Source organism: Saccopteryx bilineata, chromosome 5 (genome assembly GCF_036850765.1).
Source record: "Saccopteryx bilineata isolate mSacBil1 chromosome 5, mSacBil1_pri_phased_curated, whole genome shotgun sequence".
Taxonomy (NCBI): Eukaryota; Metazoa; Chordata; class Mammalia; order Chiroptera; family Emballonuridae; genus Saccopteryx; species Saccopteryx bilineata.
This window is the reverse complement of record NC_089494.1, coordinates 111079300-111099312: the sequence shown is the minus strand read 5'-3', so window position 1 is coordinate 111099312 and position 20013 is coordinate 111079300. Positions and strand designations below refer to the sequence as shown.

Here is a 20013-nt window from a genome sequence, read left to right as displayed (position 1 = left end):
TGGTTAGTTCTATCTCATTCTGTTCTTTTTGGGGGGATTTTTGTTGTTGATTCATTTGGATTGCATCTCTCTGTTTTCCCATTGTTTCTGTGTGCTGATTGCAAGCTTGTTGGGTTAGGGCAGCTGAGATTGGTACAGGAAATGCGGCCCCTCCTTCAAGGCTTAATTTCTCAGCCTCTGCTGATTGCAGATTTTGATTCTTCCTATAAAGGTAAGCCGCATAAAAGTCTTAATTTCCCTGCTGTTTGTTTGCTGAGCCCAGCAGGGAACTTTTGTGATTAGGATGGTGGTAGTGGGTGTATCTTGCTATTTGGCTCCTTGCTAGTTGAAACTTTATCCAGGCCTTTTTTTTTTCTTTTTCTGTATGATAAGTACACAGGAATGCAGTGGGTGTGACCTCTGAGGACCAGAAGGTGTGGTCTGCCCAACCACTCTCCAGGGGCGAGGTGCATTCTCTGTATCAGAAGGGAGAGATGTAGCTCAGGTCTCCTCGGAAACTGTGTCACTGCCCCTCTCCTTTACTTCCTTCTTTTGGAATGGCCTTTTGTGCTGTTTGGAGCCAGAGAGTTTTCTGAAGGTGAGTCAATTGGCCTTACGCTAGGCTTGTGCTGGAGGGGGTGCCCCTCCTGCATATGGCCATATGGTGGGGGTGCCCCTCCTGCATATGGCCACCTCAGTACTGGAGAATGTATCAGCACAGTTATTTTTCTCTCTGTCACCCTTTGTGTCCCTGTGCCTTGATCCCCTCACTCTCCTCACACAATACCAGTCCTCTCAGCTCTCCTCATCCCCAGAGACCATGTAAGTGGCTGTGAGCGAGATTTTCTGTGCTGGTCCTTTAAGACTGCATTAACTTCTTTGCAAGCTGTTTCTCATACACAAAAAATCCTGCTCTTTTCCCCACTCAATGCTGTCAGGTCGTCTCTTCTAGTTTCTGGGTCTCTAGGCTGGGGTTCCAATCCTGGGGCTTAGAACTCCTGCCTCTCAGGGTCTTTCTCCCCGAAGTGAGAATCCCTCTGGACCCTCAGCCACTCCTCGCTCCTGGGAGTGGGGGAGCCCCTACTGTGTCCCCATACTTCCTATCAGTCTTTGAGTGGTTTCTTCTGTGCTCCTTATTTTTTAAGTCCTATTCTTTTAGTCCAAAGTTGGTTTTTCACAATGATTGTTCTTAAATTAATTTTTAATCCAGTTTGATCCTAGGACATGGCAGTTTATATGTCTGCTTACTCTGCTGCCATCTTGTCTATAATCAAAGTGTTTTTAAAAGTGGCATTCCATTCCATTTCAATGGAGGTTGGGCTCTTTGTTGTCTTTATTACACTGACTTAGAAAATCTCACTGCAGAGCAGATGCAATTTTCAACACATGTTGTTTTATATCACAGACACTTAAAAAACAGAGCCTTGACCAAAGCACTTACAGAAAACTGATATACAACCACTGTGTTCTGAAAAGTAAGCTGATTTTATCCATTTGTTGTTTATCAACTTATACAGATAGGACTTCCTGAGGACCCTAAAGCTAGCTAGCCCTGTGGGTCTGTGGTTGATTTTTTCCCTCTAATTTCCAGTCTCACTGTCAACTTTGTTGAAAGAATAGTCTCTATTCATAGCTTTCTCACTTCACACTTACACTTCCATCTACTGCAAACATGCTTCTGTTGCCACCAATTGACTGATTTGTTCTTGTCAAGTTCTGGTAGTAAATCCAACAGTCACTTTGGAGTCCTAAGCTCATTTGCTACCCAGAGACTCAGCAATGCCCATTATCTTATCTTCCTCTGGCTTCCCTACCTGCTTCTCTAACTTTGTTTATCTGTCACAGTTCAGCTTTATTGAAATGTCAGTAAGTGTTCAATAAATATTTGTTGAAATCAGTGAATAAATGACTGTGACTTCCTGTGTCTAAGAAAAAGCAAAATATACAGTGAAAATAGGCACTTTGCATTGTTCTCATTAAACAATAAAAAAGTAATCAGCCTGACCAGGTGGTGGTGCAGTGGATAGAGCATCAGACTGGGATGCGGAGGACCCAGGTTTCACACCCTGAGGTTGCCAGTTTGAGCACGGGTTCATCTGGTTTGAGCAAAAACAAAAAAAAGCTCACCAGCTTGGACCCAAGGTTACTGGCTTGAGAAAGGTGTTACTCGGTCTGCTGTAGCCCCCCAGTTAAGGCACATATGAGAAAGCAATCAAGAAACAACTAAGGTGTCTCAACGAAAAAACTAATGATTGATACTTCTCATCTCTCTCCATTCCTGTCTGTCTGTCCCTATCTCTCCCTCTCTCTCTTTCTGTCTCTTTAAAAAAGAAAAAAAAAGTAAATCACATTTTGGTGATATATTGTTTATACTAATAATTCCTTTCTCTCAATTGTTTATTCTTGCCATTCTTAAAGCTCAATGCACAGATCATGTCCACTATGAAGCTACCAATATTCCCTCATCCATCAGACTTAGTTTATAAAACTTCTATTTAGTATACTGACATATAATTCTATTTACCATGCTCCAACATAATAGTTTAGTTTTTTACTATAATAATTGGAAAGTACGTAAAACATAGAAACCCTGACTCCTCATTGTATTGCTCTCAGATGCTTGACAAATATTTGTGCTCAATAACTGTGAGAATAAATTTCAAAGAAGACTTGCTTAAAATATGAGTGATATTTTAATATGCTTAAATATAATTCATTTAAAGATATTAGTTTCATTATTTTATTAAACAACTAAAATTTAAAGTAATTTTTTGATTCTATTTAATTGATTCAACACTGGAAGATTCCAAAGCTGTAAACTTGGCAACAGTAAATTTTACACTTTTTAAATGAAACATTAATCTGACACTTCATTTAGTGAAGTTACCATGTTATGTACATTAATTTAAATGAATAACTTTAGAGGTACTTTGTGTGAATTATATTTAAAATGATATTTTATTTTGAGCATAACCCTTTATTTTTCCTTTGTACTTCAATAACTTTTCAAGATACATTACATTTAATTTGTTTTACTACCATTAGAAATTGAATAATATTAAAAATAAAGATAAGACATTTTTAAATGATGCTTTTAAAGACTTTTAAAGACTTGACATTAGTGATTGTGGTTGGAAACAAGAGCCACACTTGCAGATTGACAGGGCCTAAAAAGGTCCCTTCTCTCAGAATGAACACAGAATTGACCCAAGTCCATGAACAGTAGTATTCAGAGTCATTGGCTGAGGGAAGAGACCAATGAAATCTAACAGCTTAGGTGCATAATGTATGTTGTCCCATAGGGAATACTCAAAGGCATTGCAATGTGACAGGTAGAGCTGAGTAGGACTATGCACTGGCTTTGAAGATATACATTCAAATGCCAGCTATGCCTCTCATGAGCTGAGGCTATGCTCCAGTCGGCCATCCTCCCTGAATCTTGATTTCTTCAATAAGTGATTAGATGTACTAGCATTGCAAAGATTAAATCACATCTGGAGTTTCCTAGTATACTTAAAACATAAGAGCCCAAGTGACTGCATTTAATTTGAATGGCAAAAGCTATAATTTTTCCATTTCCTCTTTGGAATGTGTCAGACCTGCAATGTCATCACAAAAGTTTTTGTTACCTGTTTGTCCTATCTATTCCCCAACACACTATTCATTCTAAACCCAAATTATATATATTTTTATTTTCTAATTAAAAAAAGAACCTAATTTGTGAGTTAATGGTCTTTAACTTCTCTCCTTACAATTTTCTTAAAAATGTTATACCATAATCTATATAAAGCCTTCCCTAAATGACAGAGACCAAAGTCATCTGGATCATTGGTCAAGTTAGTACAGTTTACACTGACTATACCTCCAGAGGACTTAAAATGTTTTTGATGTTAAGGTTCACAATTTATCACAACACAGCACACCAGTGTACTATGAAGCACCCATGTTCCCACTAAACTATTCCTTTCTTCTCTGAAGTCCGCTACTGCTTATGAATGCCTGCTCACTGTGTCACCGCTATTTACTAGTGACACAGACCAGAAGTCAAACAATCGTCCTTGCCTTCCCACTGCCCCGTCCATTTAACCACAAAGATCTACCTACTTTACTGCTTCAGCAATTTTAAAGTGTTCCCTCCTTCTTCCTCCTTTAACCATAGTCCCATTGCTCACTGTCTCTTGATAGCACAGAGAAAACACCTTGTTGCTGTTCACTAGTTCTTTCTGTCATTCAATCCCAGCTTCACACTGGAGCCAAACGCTCTATTTATATGAAAGACCTCCTCTTGATACTCTGTTATTAAAAAGGTTTATTAGTGTCTCCATTTTTTAGCAGAAAAATAATTGAAATCCCAGACTATTTTTAGGGTCACTATCTCGTGGTCCTTGCTGCCTTCCTTTTCTCAAATTTTAAGCCTGAATATTAACAAGCAGATTTTAATTCCCTAAGTTCTCACTATACTATTTATTAACTCTACTGTGCTTTTGCAAGCTTTCATTCTTTTTTTTTTCTTTTTTCTTCTGTGACAGAGACAGAGAGAGGGACAGGTAGGAAAGGAGAGAGATGAGAAGCATCAATTCTTTGTTGTGGCACCTTAGTTGTTTATTGACTGCTTTCTCATAAGTGCCTTGACTGGTGGAGGGTGGGGAATACAGCAGAGTGAGTGACCCCTTGCTCAAGCCATTGACCTTGGGCTCAAGCCAGTGACCTTGGACTTCAAGCCAGTGACCTTGTGCATCAAGCCAGTGACCTTTGGGCTCAAGCCGCCAGCAACCATGGGGTCATGTCTGTGATCTCACACTCAAGCCAGGGATCCCATGCTCAAGCTGGATGAGACCACACTCAAGCCAGTGAACTCGGGGTTTCAACCTGAGTCCTATGCATCTTACTCCAATGCTCTATCCACTGTGCCACCACCTGGTCAGGCTGCAAACTTTTACTCTTGATTGGATTTTCCTTCCCAGTTTCATCTTATGTGTTCCACATAATCTTCCAGGCTGAATTCAAAAGGTTTTTCTTTCAGGAAATATTTTCAAATCCCTAGAATGGTCTAAGTCTTTCTACTTTGTTCTTTCATAAAATTTTGTGTTTACTGTGATTTGAATACCTACATACTGCATTGATTTGGTTTCTTCATCTGTCAGGGCTCACACTGTCTAACAATATTTTAAAGATAAAAAAGGACATATAATACCTAGCTCATTAGGTAAGAGATGGTTACCTCCAGCTACCTAGTTTACCAGAACTACCCAGGTTTTATATTTGTTCTCCACCTGTTTTTACAATTCACTGGGCCAACCCAGGCCCTTCGAATAATTTTTCTTTTTGAAATAAGAAAGTTATTTCTGATAACTGAGTTAGCTTCTGATACTTTCAACCAAAGAATCCTACTTATCTATTTTGGTATTTCATTTTTCTTTTTTAGATCTGATAGCATAATTATCTTTATTTTCACAGCCACTACCACTACTACTTGGGATAAACTGTGACCTCTTAAATCTTTGATTATATGATGTCAGCATATACACAAAATGTATTACAGGTATAGAGACACGTGTAAACATACAATTCTAAAAATCAAGGGCTACAACATTTCTTTCTTGATGAAATAGCTCTACCAAGAAAAAATTTGTTTTGTAATGTAAGGTCCTGAGAGCAATACTTTGTTTTGCTATCTGATGTACCTCAGACCCAGACAAGTGCTTAGAACATAGCAGGTCTTCAATGATATCTATCTGTTAAATGAAAAAAAAATGGATGAAGAAATACATGATATAAATAATTTACATTTTTTTACAGAATTATGATTATTGACTCAAGTAGAGAGATTGCATTTGCCAATGTTGTTCCAGAAATAGTATTTTGTGAGTAATACTTAGGTTTATAACTTCTACTAAAATAGTTGAACTTAGTTTAAATCTTGACATATTTTGCCAAAATCAGCTGTGGAGTCTGAAACCTAGGTGTAAACTTGAGCTTTGAGCCTTCCCCAGGAAATCTGTTCCTATAACTCAGCTGACAACTGGTTCATAATCAATCTGGATAGAGGTTTGCATCATCTGAGTACTTTTTATATCATCAGTTATTATTTAAACTTAGTTCAATAGTTACTGCAAATAATTCTTTAGGTAGGTTTTATTTCCCTCCTTATATAATGGTTAATAAAAAGTGATAGAATGTTCTTAATAGAAATAACTCAAATCATATGGCTTCCATGTACTTTCTGAGCAGTAAAGATTTTGTTTCTTCTTTTCCAGAGTCAGAAAAATTCAACATCTAATTCCCTAATGCTGTAAGGTGATTATTCACTTTCATTAGTTAAGCATTACAAAAAATAAAATCTATGGCTATAGCCTGAACAAAATGTATATATAGGTTTGGAGATTATATATATTATATATAAATATATATAAAATCTCCAAAAGCAGAATCATGTAAGTAGATGTAAGTCACAACCAGTCAAAATATGAGCACATGCAAAGATAACAAAGTATGAAGGCAACTTTGAGAAGAAATGAGAAGAAGAAATGCTGCTGAAAGCATTGTTCTGGAACAAACAGATATTTCTTAGCAATATTGTATCTAAATATGTCATTTATGTTCTTTTAAAACTAAATCTATTCAACTCACCTTCATATAACCAGTCAGCAATCCCATTAAAAATAATTCCTTCTTTTCCAGAAGATGTTAGTCGCAATGAACTGCTCTTTATATCAGGTTGATAGTAGATATTATTTTCAAAAATATAAATCTGGATCAGGAAACATGTAAAAGAAACAAACCAAAAACCCAATATATTAGAAAACCTTTTTTTAAACATTTTTTTATTATAGAACAACAGCTGAAAAAGCTAAGTGTTTTATTTGCCTGCTTTCACTTTGCCTTTATGTAATGCATATATTTGTATTGCTTTTAATTATTAATGGCTGTTTCTTTCCTTATATCAATATCAAATCATCACTTAGAAATTACATAATACTTGGTATTGAAACTTTTAAAATCATATTTTCTATAATTTTTCATCTACTTAACAATTTCTCTTACCTCAAAATTGGTTTGGGTTTGAGATAACATTTTGTATGCTTAAGAGATGAATAACTATACTACATACCATTTTAGTAAGAGCGAATGAATGATTGAAAGACTTCAATTTTGGGTCTTTACTTTTATAAAAATGCATTTTGTGATCAATAAAGTAATTTTTACAGAATCTCTCTGATTCTATCTAGCTTGACACACAGATCCACTGGTAAAATGAAAGGCAAATCTTCTTTAACTGAGAAGTGAACATACCTCATTGTGTCCCAAACTTTTCTGGCATGTCTTTCCCAAATAGAAGAGCAGTGATATGCACCTCGTGCATGAGGGTTCAAGAAAGAGCTTTAATTTGAACACATCACAGTCTTCCAAAATAATATCCACAAAACCAGTTCCAGCAACAGGAACAACAGTGGAAATTAGACACTGTCTGTACACACAATGTTGTCATTTGTAGAGATAATTCAGAATAAAATTATTTATAACCAACTTGAAAATATTGTTAATAATAATCATTTAAAACTTCCAGCCTATGTGATAATATAACCTTCACAGACTCTTGTTTGATCCACATATTGGGGGAAATAGATTATTGTCCACTGCAAGCCAAATTGTTATTTAGATGGAACATTCTACTCAGAATGTGAAAGCTGGCATAGTACCCCTGTGTTCCAGCATGCTATAAGATCATTATAAGAGCAAACAGAGCAAACATAAGAACTGACATAACTGCTGATGAATTATGAGGGACTAGATTTATAATCTTGGTGTGCACAGTAAAGAAAGCAATGTTAATATCCAGAAAATATTATTGATATTCTGTTGATTTTGCAAACATTTAACAGAGTATTTAATTAATCATTCCACCATGACCTGACATTTATATTACAAGTGAGACTGTTAATAGAATAAAAAGAATTTGGCAAGAGGGAAGAAAGAAATCTATAACAGGGTGTTTAAAAGTGTGTGTTTTATAATCAGGCATTCTAAATTTAAAATCTCAGTGATTTGGATAATTTTCATAAGCTTTCTAAATCTTAGTCCTCTCCCTTATTAAATGCATATGTCTCACTCCTACCTTAGATATCTTTTGAAAAGAATGAATAGGATGATGGATATAGAACATACAGCACATAAGACTATCACTAGAACAAAGCTGACCTCGATATCCCAAACTTTTTAGCAGTTACAGACTCAGTCAAAACAAACCTCCAAGGCTTCAGCTGATGTGTAAATTATCCCAAACTATTGACCAGTACTACAAATTACATTTTCTTTTTTTAGTAAGAGACGGAGAGACAGACAAGAGAGAGGGACAGACAAGGACAGACAGGCAGGAAGGGAGATGAGAAGCATCCATTCTTCCTTGCAGCCCTTAGTCGTTCATTGATTGTGTTCTTACATGTGACTTGATCTAGGGACTACAGCAGAGCGAGTGACCTTGGGCTCAAGTCAGTGATGACCATGGGTCATGTCTATGACAGAATGACCCCATGCTCAAGCTGGTGAGCCCATGTTCAAGCCAGAAGAGCCCACATTCAAGCCAGCGACCTTGGGATTTTGAACCTGGGTCCTCTATGTCCCAGGCCAATGTTCTATCCACTGTCTCACCACTTAGTCAGGCTACAAATTATATTAATATGTAATTTATTAGGAGTAGTCATAGAATTGTACCAGCAGTAGTGATAGTGCTACATTGAGATGGAGGAGAAGGGGTATTAACAAATAGTATTTACTGCTTTCATGTCATTTAGAAAGTTTTCAGTTGATAATAGAAAATAAATAATAAACTTATTATTTAAAATATATGGGTTACATTTTGTCAAAAGTTTAAAAAGTATATCTCCAGTGTCTTAAAAATGGATGGAAGTTGCCTGACCAGGCGGTGGCGCAGTGGATAGAGTGTCAGACTGGGATGCAGAGGACACAGGTTCGAGACCCCAAGGTCGCCAGCTTGAGTGCGGCTCATCTGGTTTGAGCAAAAAGCTCACCAGCTTGGACCCAAGGTCGCTGGCTCCAGCAAGGGGTTACTCAGTCTGCTGAAGGCCCGTGGTCAAGGCACATATGAGAAGGCAATCAATGAACAACTAAGGTGTCGCAACGAGAAACTGATGATTGATGCTTCTCATCTCTCTCTCCGTTCCTGTCTGTCTGTCCCTATCTATCCCTCTCTCTGACTCTCTCTCTGGCCCTGTAAAAAAAACAAAACTTGATGGAAATTAATTTTAATCCCTCATAACAAAACAAAAAATTAAATGTATGCTAGCCATCTAAAGCTTAAGTTTTACATCTTTTGCATACTACCCCTCTTTGCATTTCACAAACAATATATAAAATAAGGAGACAAAATATTCCTTTTTTGGACAAAATCCCCTTTTTTTGGATCTGAACCTCCTGATTAGGATTTGTGACTAATGACAGTTCAGACCATCCACACCCAAGCTACTGAAGCACACTTGGCTATTATTATTAGCAGTAAGAGTGACTTAATGCAAGGTAATATTGTCCCAAATCTGGTTTCTGAAGGGAACAAACTCTAAGTCAAAATAATTACTAAAACCTTCACGGTTTCAGCAGATGTATAAATTATCCAAAATCATTGACTAGTAATTACATTTATGTTTGAAGAACAGATTGGATGATATTCAGAATCCATATGAAACTGACATCTGCTTCAATGTAAATGAACAAGCACTATGTAATCAGAATTTTAATGTAATTCGTTCAAAGCTGCAATACCATACATTGTCCAAAAGATCATTTTTCTGTGGACAAAATTACTTGCTGCCTCATAAAAATGTACATTTATAATCTCCTAACCCCTTTCAATTACCAAGGTTTTTCCTTGAATTGTATAGTTTCAGAGAACAATCACAAACTCTCAGCATTACTTTAGCAATATGAGGACTGCAAGGATTCTCAGGTACAATATGGGTGCTGTGATGACATTAAACTGGATCCAAATGGCAATAATCAAGGGCTGCAGCTAGTTTTCAATCACACTGAAAATATGACAACCACTAGTGCCATTTATCCTGTTACTGATTAAACTGTCATAATATTTTTGATGCCATTAATCACTTCTTTCAATAAGCCACCTGACCAGTATATCAAATATAAAATGGGTAGTTATTCGACCATTTAACTCTTCAACCTATAGAACAAGCCAACTACCTACCCAGTTTTCAAAATTAAGGATGTTAATATACTTACAGAATAATTCAAAATTAGTAAAGTCACCACTAAGATCAAAGTAAAACAACTAAAATTCTACAAGCTGAATCATGACAAATTGAGAAGTATGTAAATAAATGCTCCAAGAATTCATTTGAATAAGTGTTAGTTAATATTGCTAATTACCAAGTGATTAGACACAATATATGTCATTGCTGGGCAGAATATTTTGAGAGCTAATTTTCAATTTTCTGCCTTCTCTCTCCCTGTCAAAACAACCAGCAATGCTTCAGATGGTGGTAAATAGGCATGGATGGAACTCTTCCCACCCCAGTCAAGCTGTAATATGCATAGAGCAAGAAAGGAAGACATGATGTTAAAAGTCATTAAGATGTTGAGCGTAATCACAATGTAAATGAGCTTTTTGTGATTGATTTTATCAGAGACATCTGAGGCAAACAGAGCAGACTTTCCCAAACTTTTAGCCAACTTAAAAGAAAAAATAATTAAATAAAATAAAACAAAAATGTAATTGAACATTAGATCTATTTTAGCTGAAATATTACTGTTATTTCACCTTCACCAATTTAAGTGATTTTCCTGATAATTTTACATTAGAAAACAGTGAATTATTCAAAAATCCCTATACATTGTAATGATGTAAGAGAATCTATAAATTTACAATCAAGTTGAGATTGTATTTGGTTTGCCTTCCACTGCGATTTTATTTTGGGAATAAAAGATAATGATAAACTATTACAGATAACATGTCGTTGGCAGAAATGTGCTGAAAGGGGTATTTTCCTACATGGATAGTGAAAGTATACCATGTTATGGACATGTGGGTATACAAGAAAGCAATATAAAATTGAGAACAAAACATATTCTACCTCATTAGCAATCCCAAACTTGGGACCCTGTCTTCTAGGAAAAAAAAAGTAGCAATCTGTAGAAAATGATGAAGAGCGTGACATTTATTTCAGCAGTGTTTATGATGGCCAAACAGAAGAGTCAAGGTGAAAACCCATGAAAGTGAATGCCTGGATGGATTATGACTCATCTACTTGTGTGATTATAGTCAGGCTTTGAGGAGAATAAATTAATGCCACAAGAGCTAAATGGAGAAAGTTCATTAAGATATTGTGAAGTTACAAAAAACACCAAATGAAAATAATGACTCTACATGAACCCATTTTTGTACACCAATGAGAATACTAGTAAATATATACTAGCAGGAGTCTCACCAACAGATTATATTAGATATTGTCTACCAGTCCTCATCCCCGTGCCTGCCCTCCATAGTCTTTAATACTGTGGGGCAGAGAAGGCTGAGATCTACATTTCCAAGACTCTTTGGCAGACTTGTCTTCTTATCTTCTAGTAGTGTGCAAAGAGGAGAGAGCTGCTAGCTAGGAACGAAAGACATTCGCCTCTATCAGTGACTCCAGCACAGCAGCTTCAGCAACAGTGGCTCACTGACAGTTTATAAATAGATACAATTACATGAGGGAACTACAGTAATTTACATAATATATATGTAGAGATTATAACTATGGAGAAATACATGCTTGCCTTTAATATAGGTATATGTGTTAGAAGGTAGATGCCCAATGAGAGAGACAGAAGTGGAAAACATATAGTCAAATAGAAAAGCCTAGAAAATACACAAAGTATAAAATATACTAAAAAGACTTGATCACATGTATTCTTGTATGCAAATTCCACAATTAGTGTATTTATAAATGAAGTACAGATATTCATTTCAGTACTAATAAAAATGATGATAATTATACAGAAACTAGTCTGATACGTGGGTTACATAAACAGTAGGTGTTTAATTTTTTCAATTTGAAACATGATAATAAGAGTGTTTTAATAACTCAGAGCAGGATTTTTCAACCTGGATACTTTTTCCATTCAGACTAGATATTTCATTGTTGGGGAAGACTTGCCCTGAATTTGTGGAACGATCAACACTATCTCTCACTTCTAGATATTTGATGTTGGTAGCAGCAGCCCCTCTGCTCAGTGTGACCACCAAAAATGTCTCCAGACATTACCTATATCCTATAGAGGGGGGAAAAGCAAATAAACTCTAGTAGAGAATTAGTTGTTGTTGTTGTTTTTACTTTTTAAAATATTTAAGTAGAGTTGGTATACAATATATTATATAAATTACTTTGAGGTATACAGTGTATGGATTTGACACTTTAATACCTTACAATGTGATCACCTCACTAATTCTAGCAATAATCAGTCACTGCGCAAACATCACAATAGTAGTGATTATATTCCCTTTCACTTTAGTCATCCATTTCTCACTCTCTCCCATTTTTTTTTGCATAAGTATGTCCCATAAATGAAATATTTTTGATTAATTCTCCAAACCTTTAAAAGCCAACTTACAATATGTTATTAGAGTACTCTGCAAAATGTGTCTGGGGTTACAAAGATTTTTAATGTGTAGTCCCAGGCTTCATTCAGTTAGGTTATAATTTCATGTGAGAGACTTCTAAAACCCAGTGATGGGGACAGGAACACATATTACAGGGTTTAGCCATAAATGGTAGGGTTGGTAGGGGATTTGGTTCAAGGTAACTTTTAAAGATATTGAGTCTAAGTTGTGCCATAAAGGACAAGGAGTGATTTCACAGGATGAAGAAGGCAGAGGGAAAGAGTGCCAGGCTGAGGGAACAGAATGAACCAAAGCCAAATTTGAACAACTATGGAGACATCAGGAGAACTTGTTAAGATGCAGATACATCTTGTTCTGGCCAAACAGTTTGAACCCCACTTTTTCAGTAACTGACATTCTAAGTTGTTTATGAATAAATAATTAGCAAAATATTTAGGCAAATAATTGATGGCAATAACAGAACAGAAAGTGGATTGGGGACTGTAGGCAGAAGAATAATTCAAATATTCTGATTCCTAGGAATAATAATTATCAGAATAAAGTTATTATTCCTAATGTATGACTTTCTGCTTATGTCTAAAATGTTTATAAATACTAGTACCAATGTTTTACTATATCTTACTTGGATCCTTTTAAGTTTCACTCTCCAGAATCAAACATTTCAGTTTTTCATACCAGTTTCAGGCCCTTCAGATCATTTACAGTTCTTCTATATTTCCATGTGCTTAGAGACTCTGAGCACTCAGATAGCCAAATCCTGGGCTCCTTTCCACTCCTTCTGGCTCATCAACCATATTCCAACATCATCATTCCCTATGATCCAACACTGGCCTCAAAATTTGTGTGGAACCTTTGCCTTTTACTTTACCAGAGACAGATTTTTAATTTCTAATCATGACAGCTATCAATTTATTAAAAGTTTTAAATTAAACTATGTTATTAAAATAAATTCAATGTAATATTATTTGGAAATAAATGATAAAAGGGAGATTTTCAGTTACTTAGAGTCATTCTGAGGGACAGTAGGTATCATGCTTCAATAAATAAGTCTTATTTTATTAAATGAACAGTATTAAAATATAATTATACATATCACTTCTTATCAAGAGAGTGTAAGAATAGGCCACCTTGAATTCCATCAAACACTAAAGATGTGATATATTTAAAATTTTTAATAAATAAAAAAGATTAAAATATTTAATAGCCATATTTCTTTATGTATCTAGTTCCATTGAAGTTAAAGTAAAATTTTCCTTTCTCAGTAATATGCAACATTTCAGTCTAGAAAACATTTTGAACAATTATTTAGGGCCTTGAAGTATAAACTTATAAATAAAAATTCCTTATTTTGATTAATACTACTCATATATTTTTGGTAACATAAAAGAATATAAGTAGACAATAATATCAGAGTATTTTGGTTTTACAATTAGAAAGGCTAAAATGAAAATAAGAGCCATTGACAAGGATCTAAATCAACTGGAACACTCCTGTACTTCTGGTGGAAGAGTAAGTTAGTACAGTCACTTTGTACATCTCTCTTGCAGTTTTTACCAAAGCAGAACATATGTATAACTATGTGACTAAGCAAGTCCTTCTAAGGTACAGACACTCCTCACCTTACAATGGGGCTACATCCAGAAAAAAAATCATAAATTGAAAATAACATTGTCAAAATGCATTTAATTCACTTAACCTACCAAACAGCATGGCTTAGCTTAGCTCAGAACCAACATCCAAAATGAGCAGTAGCACAGTACATTGTAGAGTGCTGGCTGCTCGCCCTCACGATGGCGGGCCTGTCTGGGAGCAGTGGCTCGCTGCGGCTTCCAGCGTCATGAGGAAGTGTCGCAACCAGGAAATGATACACATTCAAAATAGTTTCTACTGAATGAGGATCAATTTTGCACTATTGTAAAATTGAAAATATGTAAACCAAGCCATTCTATATCTGGAGATTGCCTGTTACTTAACACAAATGTATATAAATATGTCTAAATACCCATAAAGATATCCATGTCTGTATATACCTAACACAGATATATGGATAAATATATATCTCAAGAGACACAATCAGAATGCTCAGAGTAGTGCTATTTATTATATAATAGTCAGTTATGATGTTACAAGTCAGGAGAAAGTAGTGACTGGCAAAGCATGAACAAGGGCTTCCGGGATAAAAACAATGTTCTGTTTCTACTTTGGATACTGGATAGATGGGAGCATTCACAAGGATTAGCTCTGAATATTTGGGGCATGTATGTTAAACTTAAAGAAGCTAAATATTTTGAAGAATTTCTATTAGTAATAATTCATTTAAAATACCACCATAAAGACTATAAATAAATTACGGAAAGTGACAGTACATCATTCAATTTTATAAAAATTCTGTTTCTTTAATTTCCCAGTATGCAATAAATTCTAAGTGTCCCCTTATATAATGCAAAGTAAATCTCTGAACACAAGTTAAGTAGTTTGATTACCTCTAACATTTTGACTTTGAATAAATCTCTCTGTGGGTGATTGAGTACTGCTTCCATTGCTCTGTGGGGTCATCACTGGGATATAGAAAAAAATTTCTCAAATCATTCATGTCACCTTTGCACCAGCCCCTGACATTCTGGAGACAGAATCACTATCAGAGACGTCTCATTCCTAGACGTTTGCAATTATTCATATCAGGAAGTCCTTTCAAAAAGTCCTTATTTCTTAAAGTCTTTATAGAACATTACACATTTTCAAAGAAGTGAAATATAACCCTTTGTCTTAAATTCATAATTATGTAAGTTGCTTCCCAGTTCTAAAGTCCTTTGATCCATACTTTAATTTTGAAGAAAAATGGATAGCAGATAAAAGTTAACAAAGAAATAACTGAAGACCAACTCCAATAAATGAAGTGTATAGAATTTCTTGGTTCAATCAGAGTCCACTTTTCTCCTTTAGAATAAGAAATCTTATGATAAATCAATCATTGTGATAATAGAAAATTTTAATAAAAAAATACTTATAGGCCCCAGGTAATAAACTGGGACCTATAGAAGACAGGCATCAACATTATTATACCATTAAAAATATTCTTAAATTCTTTTTTTATTAATTTTAATGGGGTGACATTAATCAATCAGGGTACAGAGGTTCAGAGAAAACATCTCCAGGTTATTTTGACATTTTATTGTGTTGCATACCCCTCACCAAAAGTCATATAGTCTTAATATTCATATGTATTGATGTATATGTGTCAAAATGCAGAGAATAGTGTATTATCTAGTCCTTGTATATTCCTTTCCTCCTCTTTCTACTTTCATTTCTGTCATTTTTCCTTCATAACCATTTTCTTGCCTTAGGTCCCTTCTTATAGTCCCCCACCATAAACTGAATATGTATCTGTCATTGCTTATATACAGTGTGTCCGTAAAGTCATGGTGCACTTTTGACTGGTCACAGGAAAGCAACAAAAGACAATAGAAATGTGAAATCTGCACCAAATAAAAGGAAAACCCTCCTAGTTTCTGTAGGATGATGTGACAGCATGTGTGCATGTGCAGATGATGACGCTGTGCAGATGATGATGTAACACCATGTATATAGCAGAACAGCCCACGGGCATGCCAGTCAAGATGTGGACGGTACAGAGGAAAGTTCAGTGTGTTCTGTGGCTTGCTAAATTTGAATCCGTGACCAAAGTGCAACGTGAATATCGGCACGTTTATAACGAAGCGCCACCACATAGGAATAACATTAGTTGGTGGGATAAGCAGTTGAAGGAAGGAAACCGGCAGTTTGGTGGAGAAACCCCGTTCTGGTAGGCCATCAGTCAGTGATGAGTCTGTAGAGGCTCTACGGGATAGCTACCAAAGGAGCCCTAAAAAATCTGTGCATGAGCCCACATCGAACTGCACTGAATAGGTATGAAACTGGGAGAGTTATCCTTTTATTTGGTGCAGATTTCACATTTCTTTTGTCTTTTGTTGCTTTCCTGTGACCAGTCAAAAGTGAACCATGACTTTACGGACACACTGTATTAGGCACTGTGCTAAGCCCGAGGTATATAAAAACAAGACCTTACACTATAATGAGATTTCTAATACAAGTATATACAAATCAATGTCAATGTGGCAGTTAAGGGAAAATAAAACCAATGTGTGAGAACATTAATTTAGGGAAAAATGTTACTTTCTTACATGTGTCATGGCAGTAGAACTTAAAATGGAAAACTAAAAGCAAAATATGTAGAAAAATAGGATTTCCATCAGAGAGACATGAGACCTAAGCCTTACACTGCTCTCTGTAAATTGGGCAGTTAACTTACTTAACCTCTCTAATACTTAATATCCTCATTTATAAAGTAGTGGTATTAACACTCTCATGGTGATCTAAGGATTAACAAAGCCAAAATCTGTTCATCGATGTTGGTCTATGTACCTATACATAGATACTCAATATTGAAAAAAAAATTGAAGCTAGTAATTGGTCATTAAAGATATTATCATAATTTGAGAAGAATGAACCCTTGTTATCAAGTTATCCTAAAAAGTTTAAGCATTTGAAGGTGGTAAGTTAAGGACTGTACATCCTGTTTCTCCATATTAGCAAGATTGTGTATATATTTTCCCTTATTTGACCATTTAGATCTGATTCCCCTTATTTTGGAGGATTTTTGCATTATGTAAGTATTGCAGGAATGTAGAGACTAATCTCCAACCATAAATACAAAAATCCAGATTAAACATCTGTAGGTCATGATTCCACCTTTGACTGATTCTTGAAGGAACCAAGTTGCAGTTGAGAAATTATTCATAAGAGCAACAGCGAATCCTCAAGGGTCCAGCAAGGGTGGAGGAGTAATGCCTGCTGAAGCAGTTGCCAGATGCAGCATCCTCATCACATTTTATTAAACACATTCCTGTGTCCGGTGGTGCCTGGATTTTCATGGCTCCTGCTGGTTTTCCAGTCCTAGAGTTTCCAATCTTTTTCATAAATTCATTTTCTCTTGAAATGAACCTAACCGATTCTCCTGTGTACTTCCAGAAATCTTACTTGCTAGGTGGCACGCAACAGTTTAACCTTCAACCTCTTATTTATTGTAGGTGCAAGCTGAGTTAACCCCTCTTTTTTCCAGCTAGGTGTCATCTCTCTCATTTATACAAAGATTAGCAAAAAGCATGGTGCATATGCCTTTACCCTTTGATATTAAAAAAATTTGTTTTTTATTTGTATTGTAACTCTTTTTATTTCAAGTGGGGAAAATTTTTAAAGAGATTCTATAAAGGGGGGTTGATGGAGACTAGAAGAAATTATCATATGCTTATCAATGGGTTTGTGCCTAATGCTTCCTAGGTTATAGGCATGCTGATAAGAAAATAAATTGAAAAATGCAGGAGGTGGAACCAGCCTTGGCTATCTCTGATACACATTTCCTACAGCTCCAAACTCTTTATTCTACTTCATGCCATTGCTAGGCATCTTTGGCCACAAATGAAAACATATGTGTTTATTTGTTTGTTTTTGTTTGCAATGCAGAAACATCCAAACATGTTTTACTGTCTTCCAAAAAATACTGGATATCAGTAAAATGACCATAGAAACTTGGTCTTAGAAATGAAATGTCTGTGTCCAGAATTCATTTGTTTATTCTAGTTAATGTTCTTATGTCAAATTTAATTGAACCAATGGTGAGCTGAGGATAAGGATGATTTAAATTCAAGCATAACTTGGAATACAGAATAAAAAAAACACATTAAAAATATGTCCCTGTTATCCCCCACCACCAACTCCCACAGAAATGGCTATCGCTCGTGCTTCAGTAATCGCTGAAGACACCGCTACAGTGCAGTGTCGCTAACCCTACTGTGAGTATGTGTAGCTACAAGACAGTCTGCTTTAATAAGCTTTTGTTTTGTGGATAAAAGCATGTAAGAGGATGTTTAAAAAGAGTGATTGCTGATTCTTAGAAATTTATGTTTTGTGTTGGCCACAGGTGTCCCTCCCTTCATTCTCCTCACTCACATATGTCCAATGAAATGATAAAAGAAAATTTTCTTGTCAGTGCTTTCACTGTGACATTGCCCAATTAAACAATTACTCTATTACTCATCATTCCATAAAGGATAAAGGATAAATTCTTTAGGCTAAAGTTCTCAGCAAAGTGTACAGTTTCAGAACTTACATATTAATTACTCTTTAAGGCCTTAGTAAATTTTATCCCCTTGCAATTGCATAGTACTTTTTTTGGTCTGTACTTGTTTTATTTCATTCTACCTTGGAGATGTGCTGACACAAAACCAGAAACATCTACTTTGACAGAGAAGTGACATAGACTTCCAGATGAAATAACACTATTTCCAAATGCTAATGTCATATGATACTGGACATTTCATAATATTAAAGACATCTGTAAGTATATGTTTACTATTGGGGAATATTTTTAAGAATTTTAATAAAGAAAGTTTAAAACATATAAAAGATAAGTTATGGGGATATATACAAACACATGATAGTTATAAATTAACTTCCTCATTTACAATTCTATTACACTCTTGATATGTACCATGTTTATGAGGCAATGTTATCTAAGGCTTAGCCCTTGTTAATAAATTCAGTTTAAAATAAGAAAAACAAGGAGAAAACTAATTAATTTACAATATATGATATTCTTACAATACAGTGAGCACAAAATTATTAGAATGTAAGTAAAAAATATGAGCTAGTCTGAATCTGATTGAGAAATAAAAGGGCCAGAAAAGGCTTCAGATAAGACATGACATTCTAGCTGAGCCTAATTAAGTTCCAGTAGATTTTGCTAGGCATAGAAAACTACAACAATATTCCAAGCAGAGGCAGTTATATAAGTGAGAAAAGGCAGATGTAGATGACCATATGATAAAAATATATGTATAAAACAACAGGCAGAAAGGGAAGATAAATGACAAGGCAAAGAGATGTGTGTGAAAGAGTGGCAGCGGCCAGACTGTGATATCAAAGAATTATGGAAACTGGAGGAAAATGGGGGAAACATACAAAGATAAGAAGATGCTTTCTAAATATATATATATTTGTTTGTTTGAATGATCATTCTGATAACCAGCTCCATATAAAAATTGACTAGAATAATGTTAATTTATTTGTGGATATATAAAGTACCTTGAAAAAATATAATCAAGATCCTAGATTCTTTCATTATTTTTTTAATTGAGCTGGACAATTATTTTCCATATCCTCTGTTCTAGCTAAGAAGCAGAAAGTGAAATGGGATTTCAGTGATTTCTATGACACCATAGTATTAAAAGCTAAGGCAAAGGCTTTCTCAAACTGAATCTCCAAATACCTTTCCTATGTGGGTTTTCTGATTCTACAGGTGTCAATACAGCAAACATGTAATATACCCTGTGTTACAATTAACTGCCTTT

General features: G+C 35.3%; 1 protein-coding gene across 4 annotated transcripts in view; it reads right to left on the bottom strand.

The window, feature by feature from the left end:
- The window catches only part of DPP10 (dipeptidyl peptidase like 10), a 713505-nt gene that overhangs the window by 120403 nt on the left and 573089 nt on the right, over positions 1-20013 (bottom strand). For all 4 annotated transcript variants that reach the window (XM_066280442.1, XM_066280446.1, XM_066280443.1 and 1 more), the window contains exon 8: positions 6610-6730. In XM_066280442.1, coding sequence (XP_066136539.1) covers positions 6610-6730 — 121 coding nt within the window. The remainder of the gene's footprint in view (positions 1-6609; positions 6731-20013) is intronic.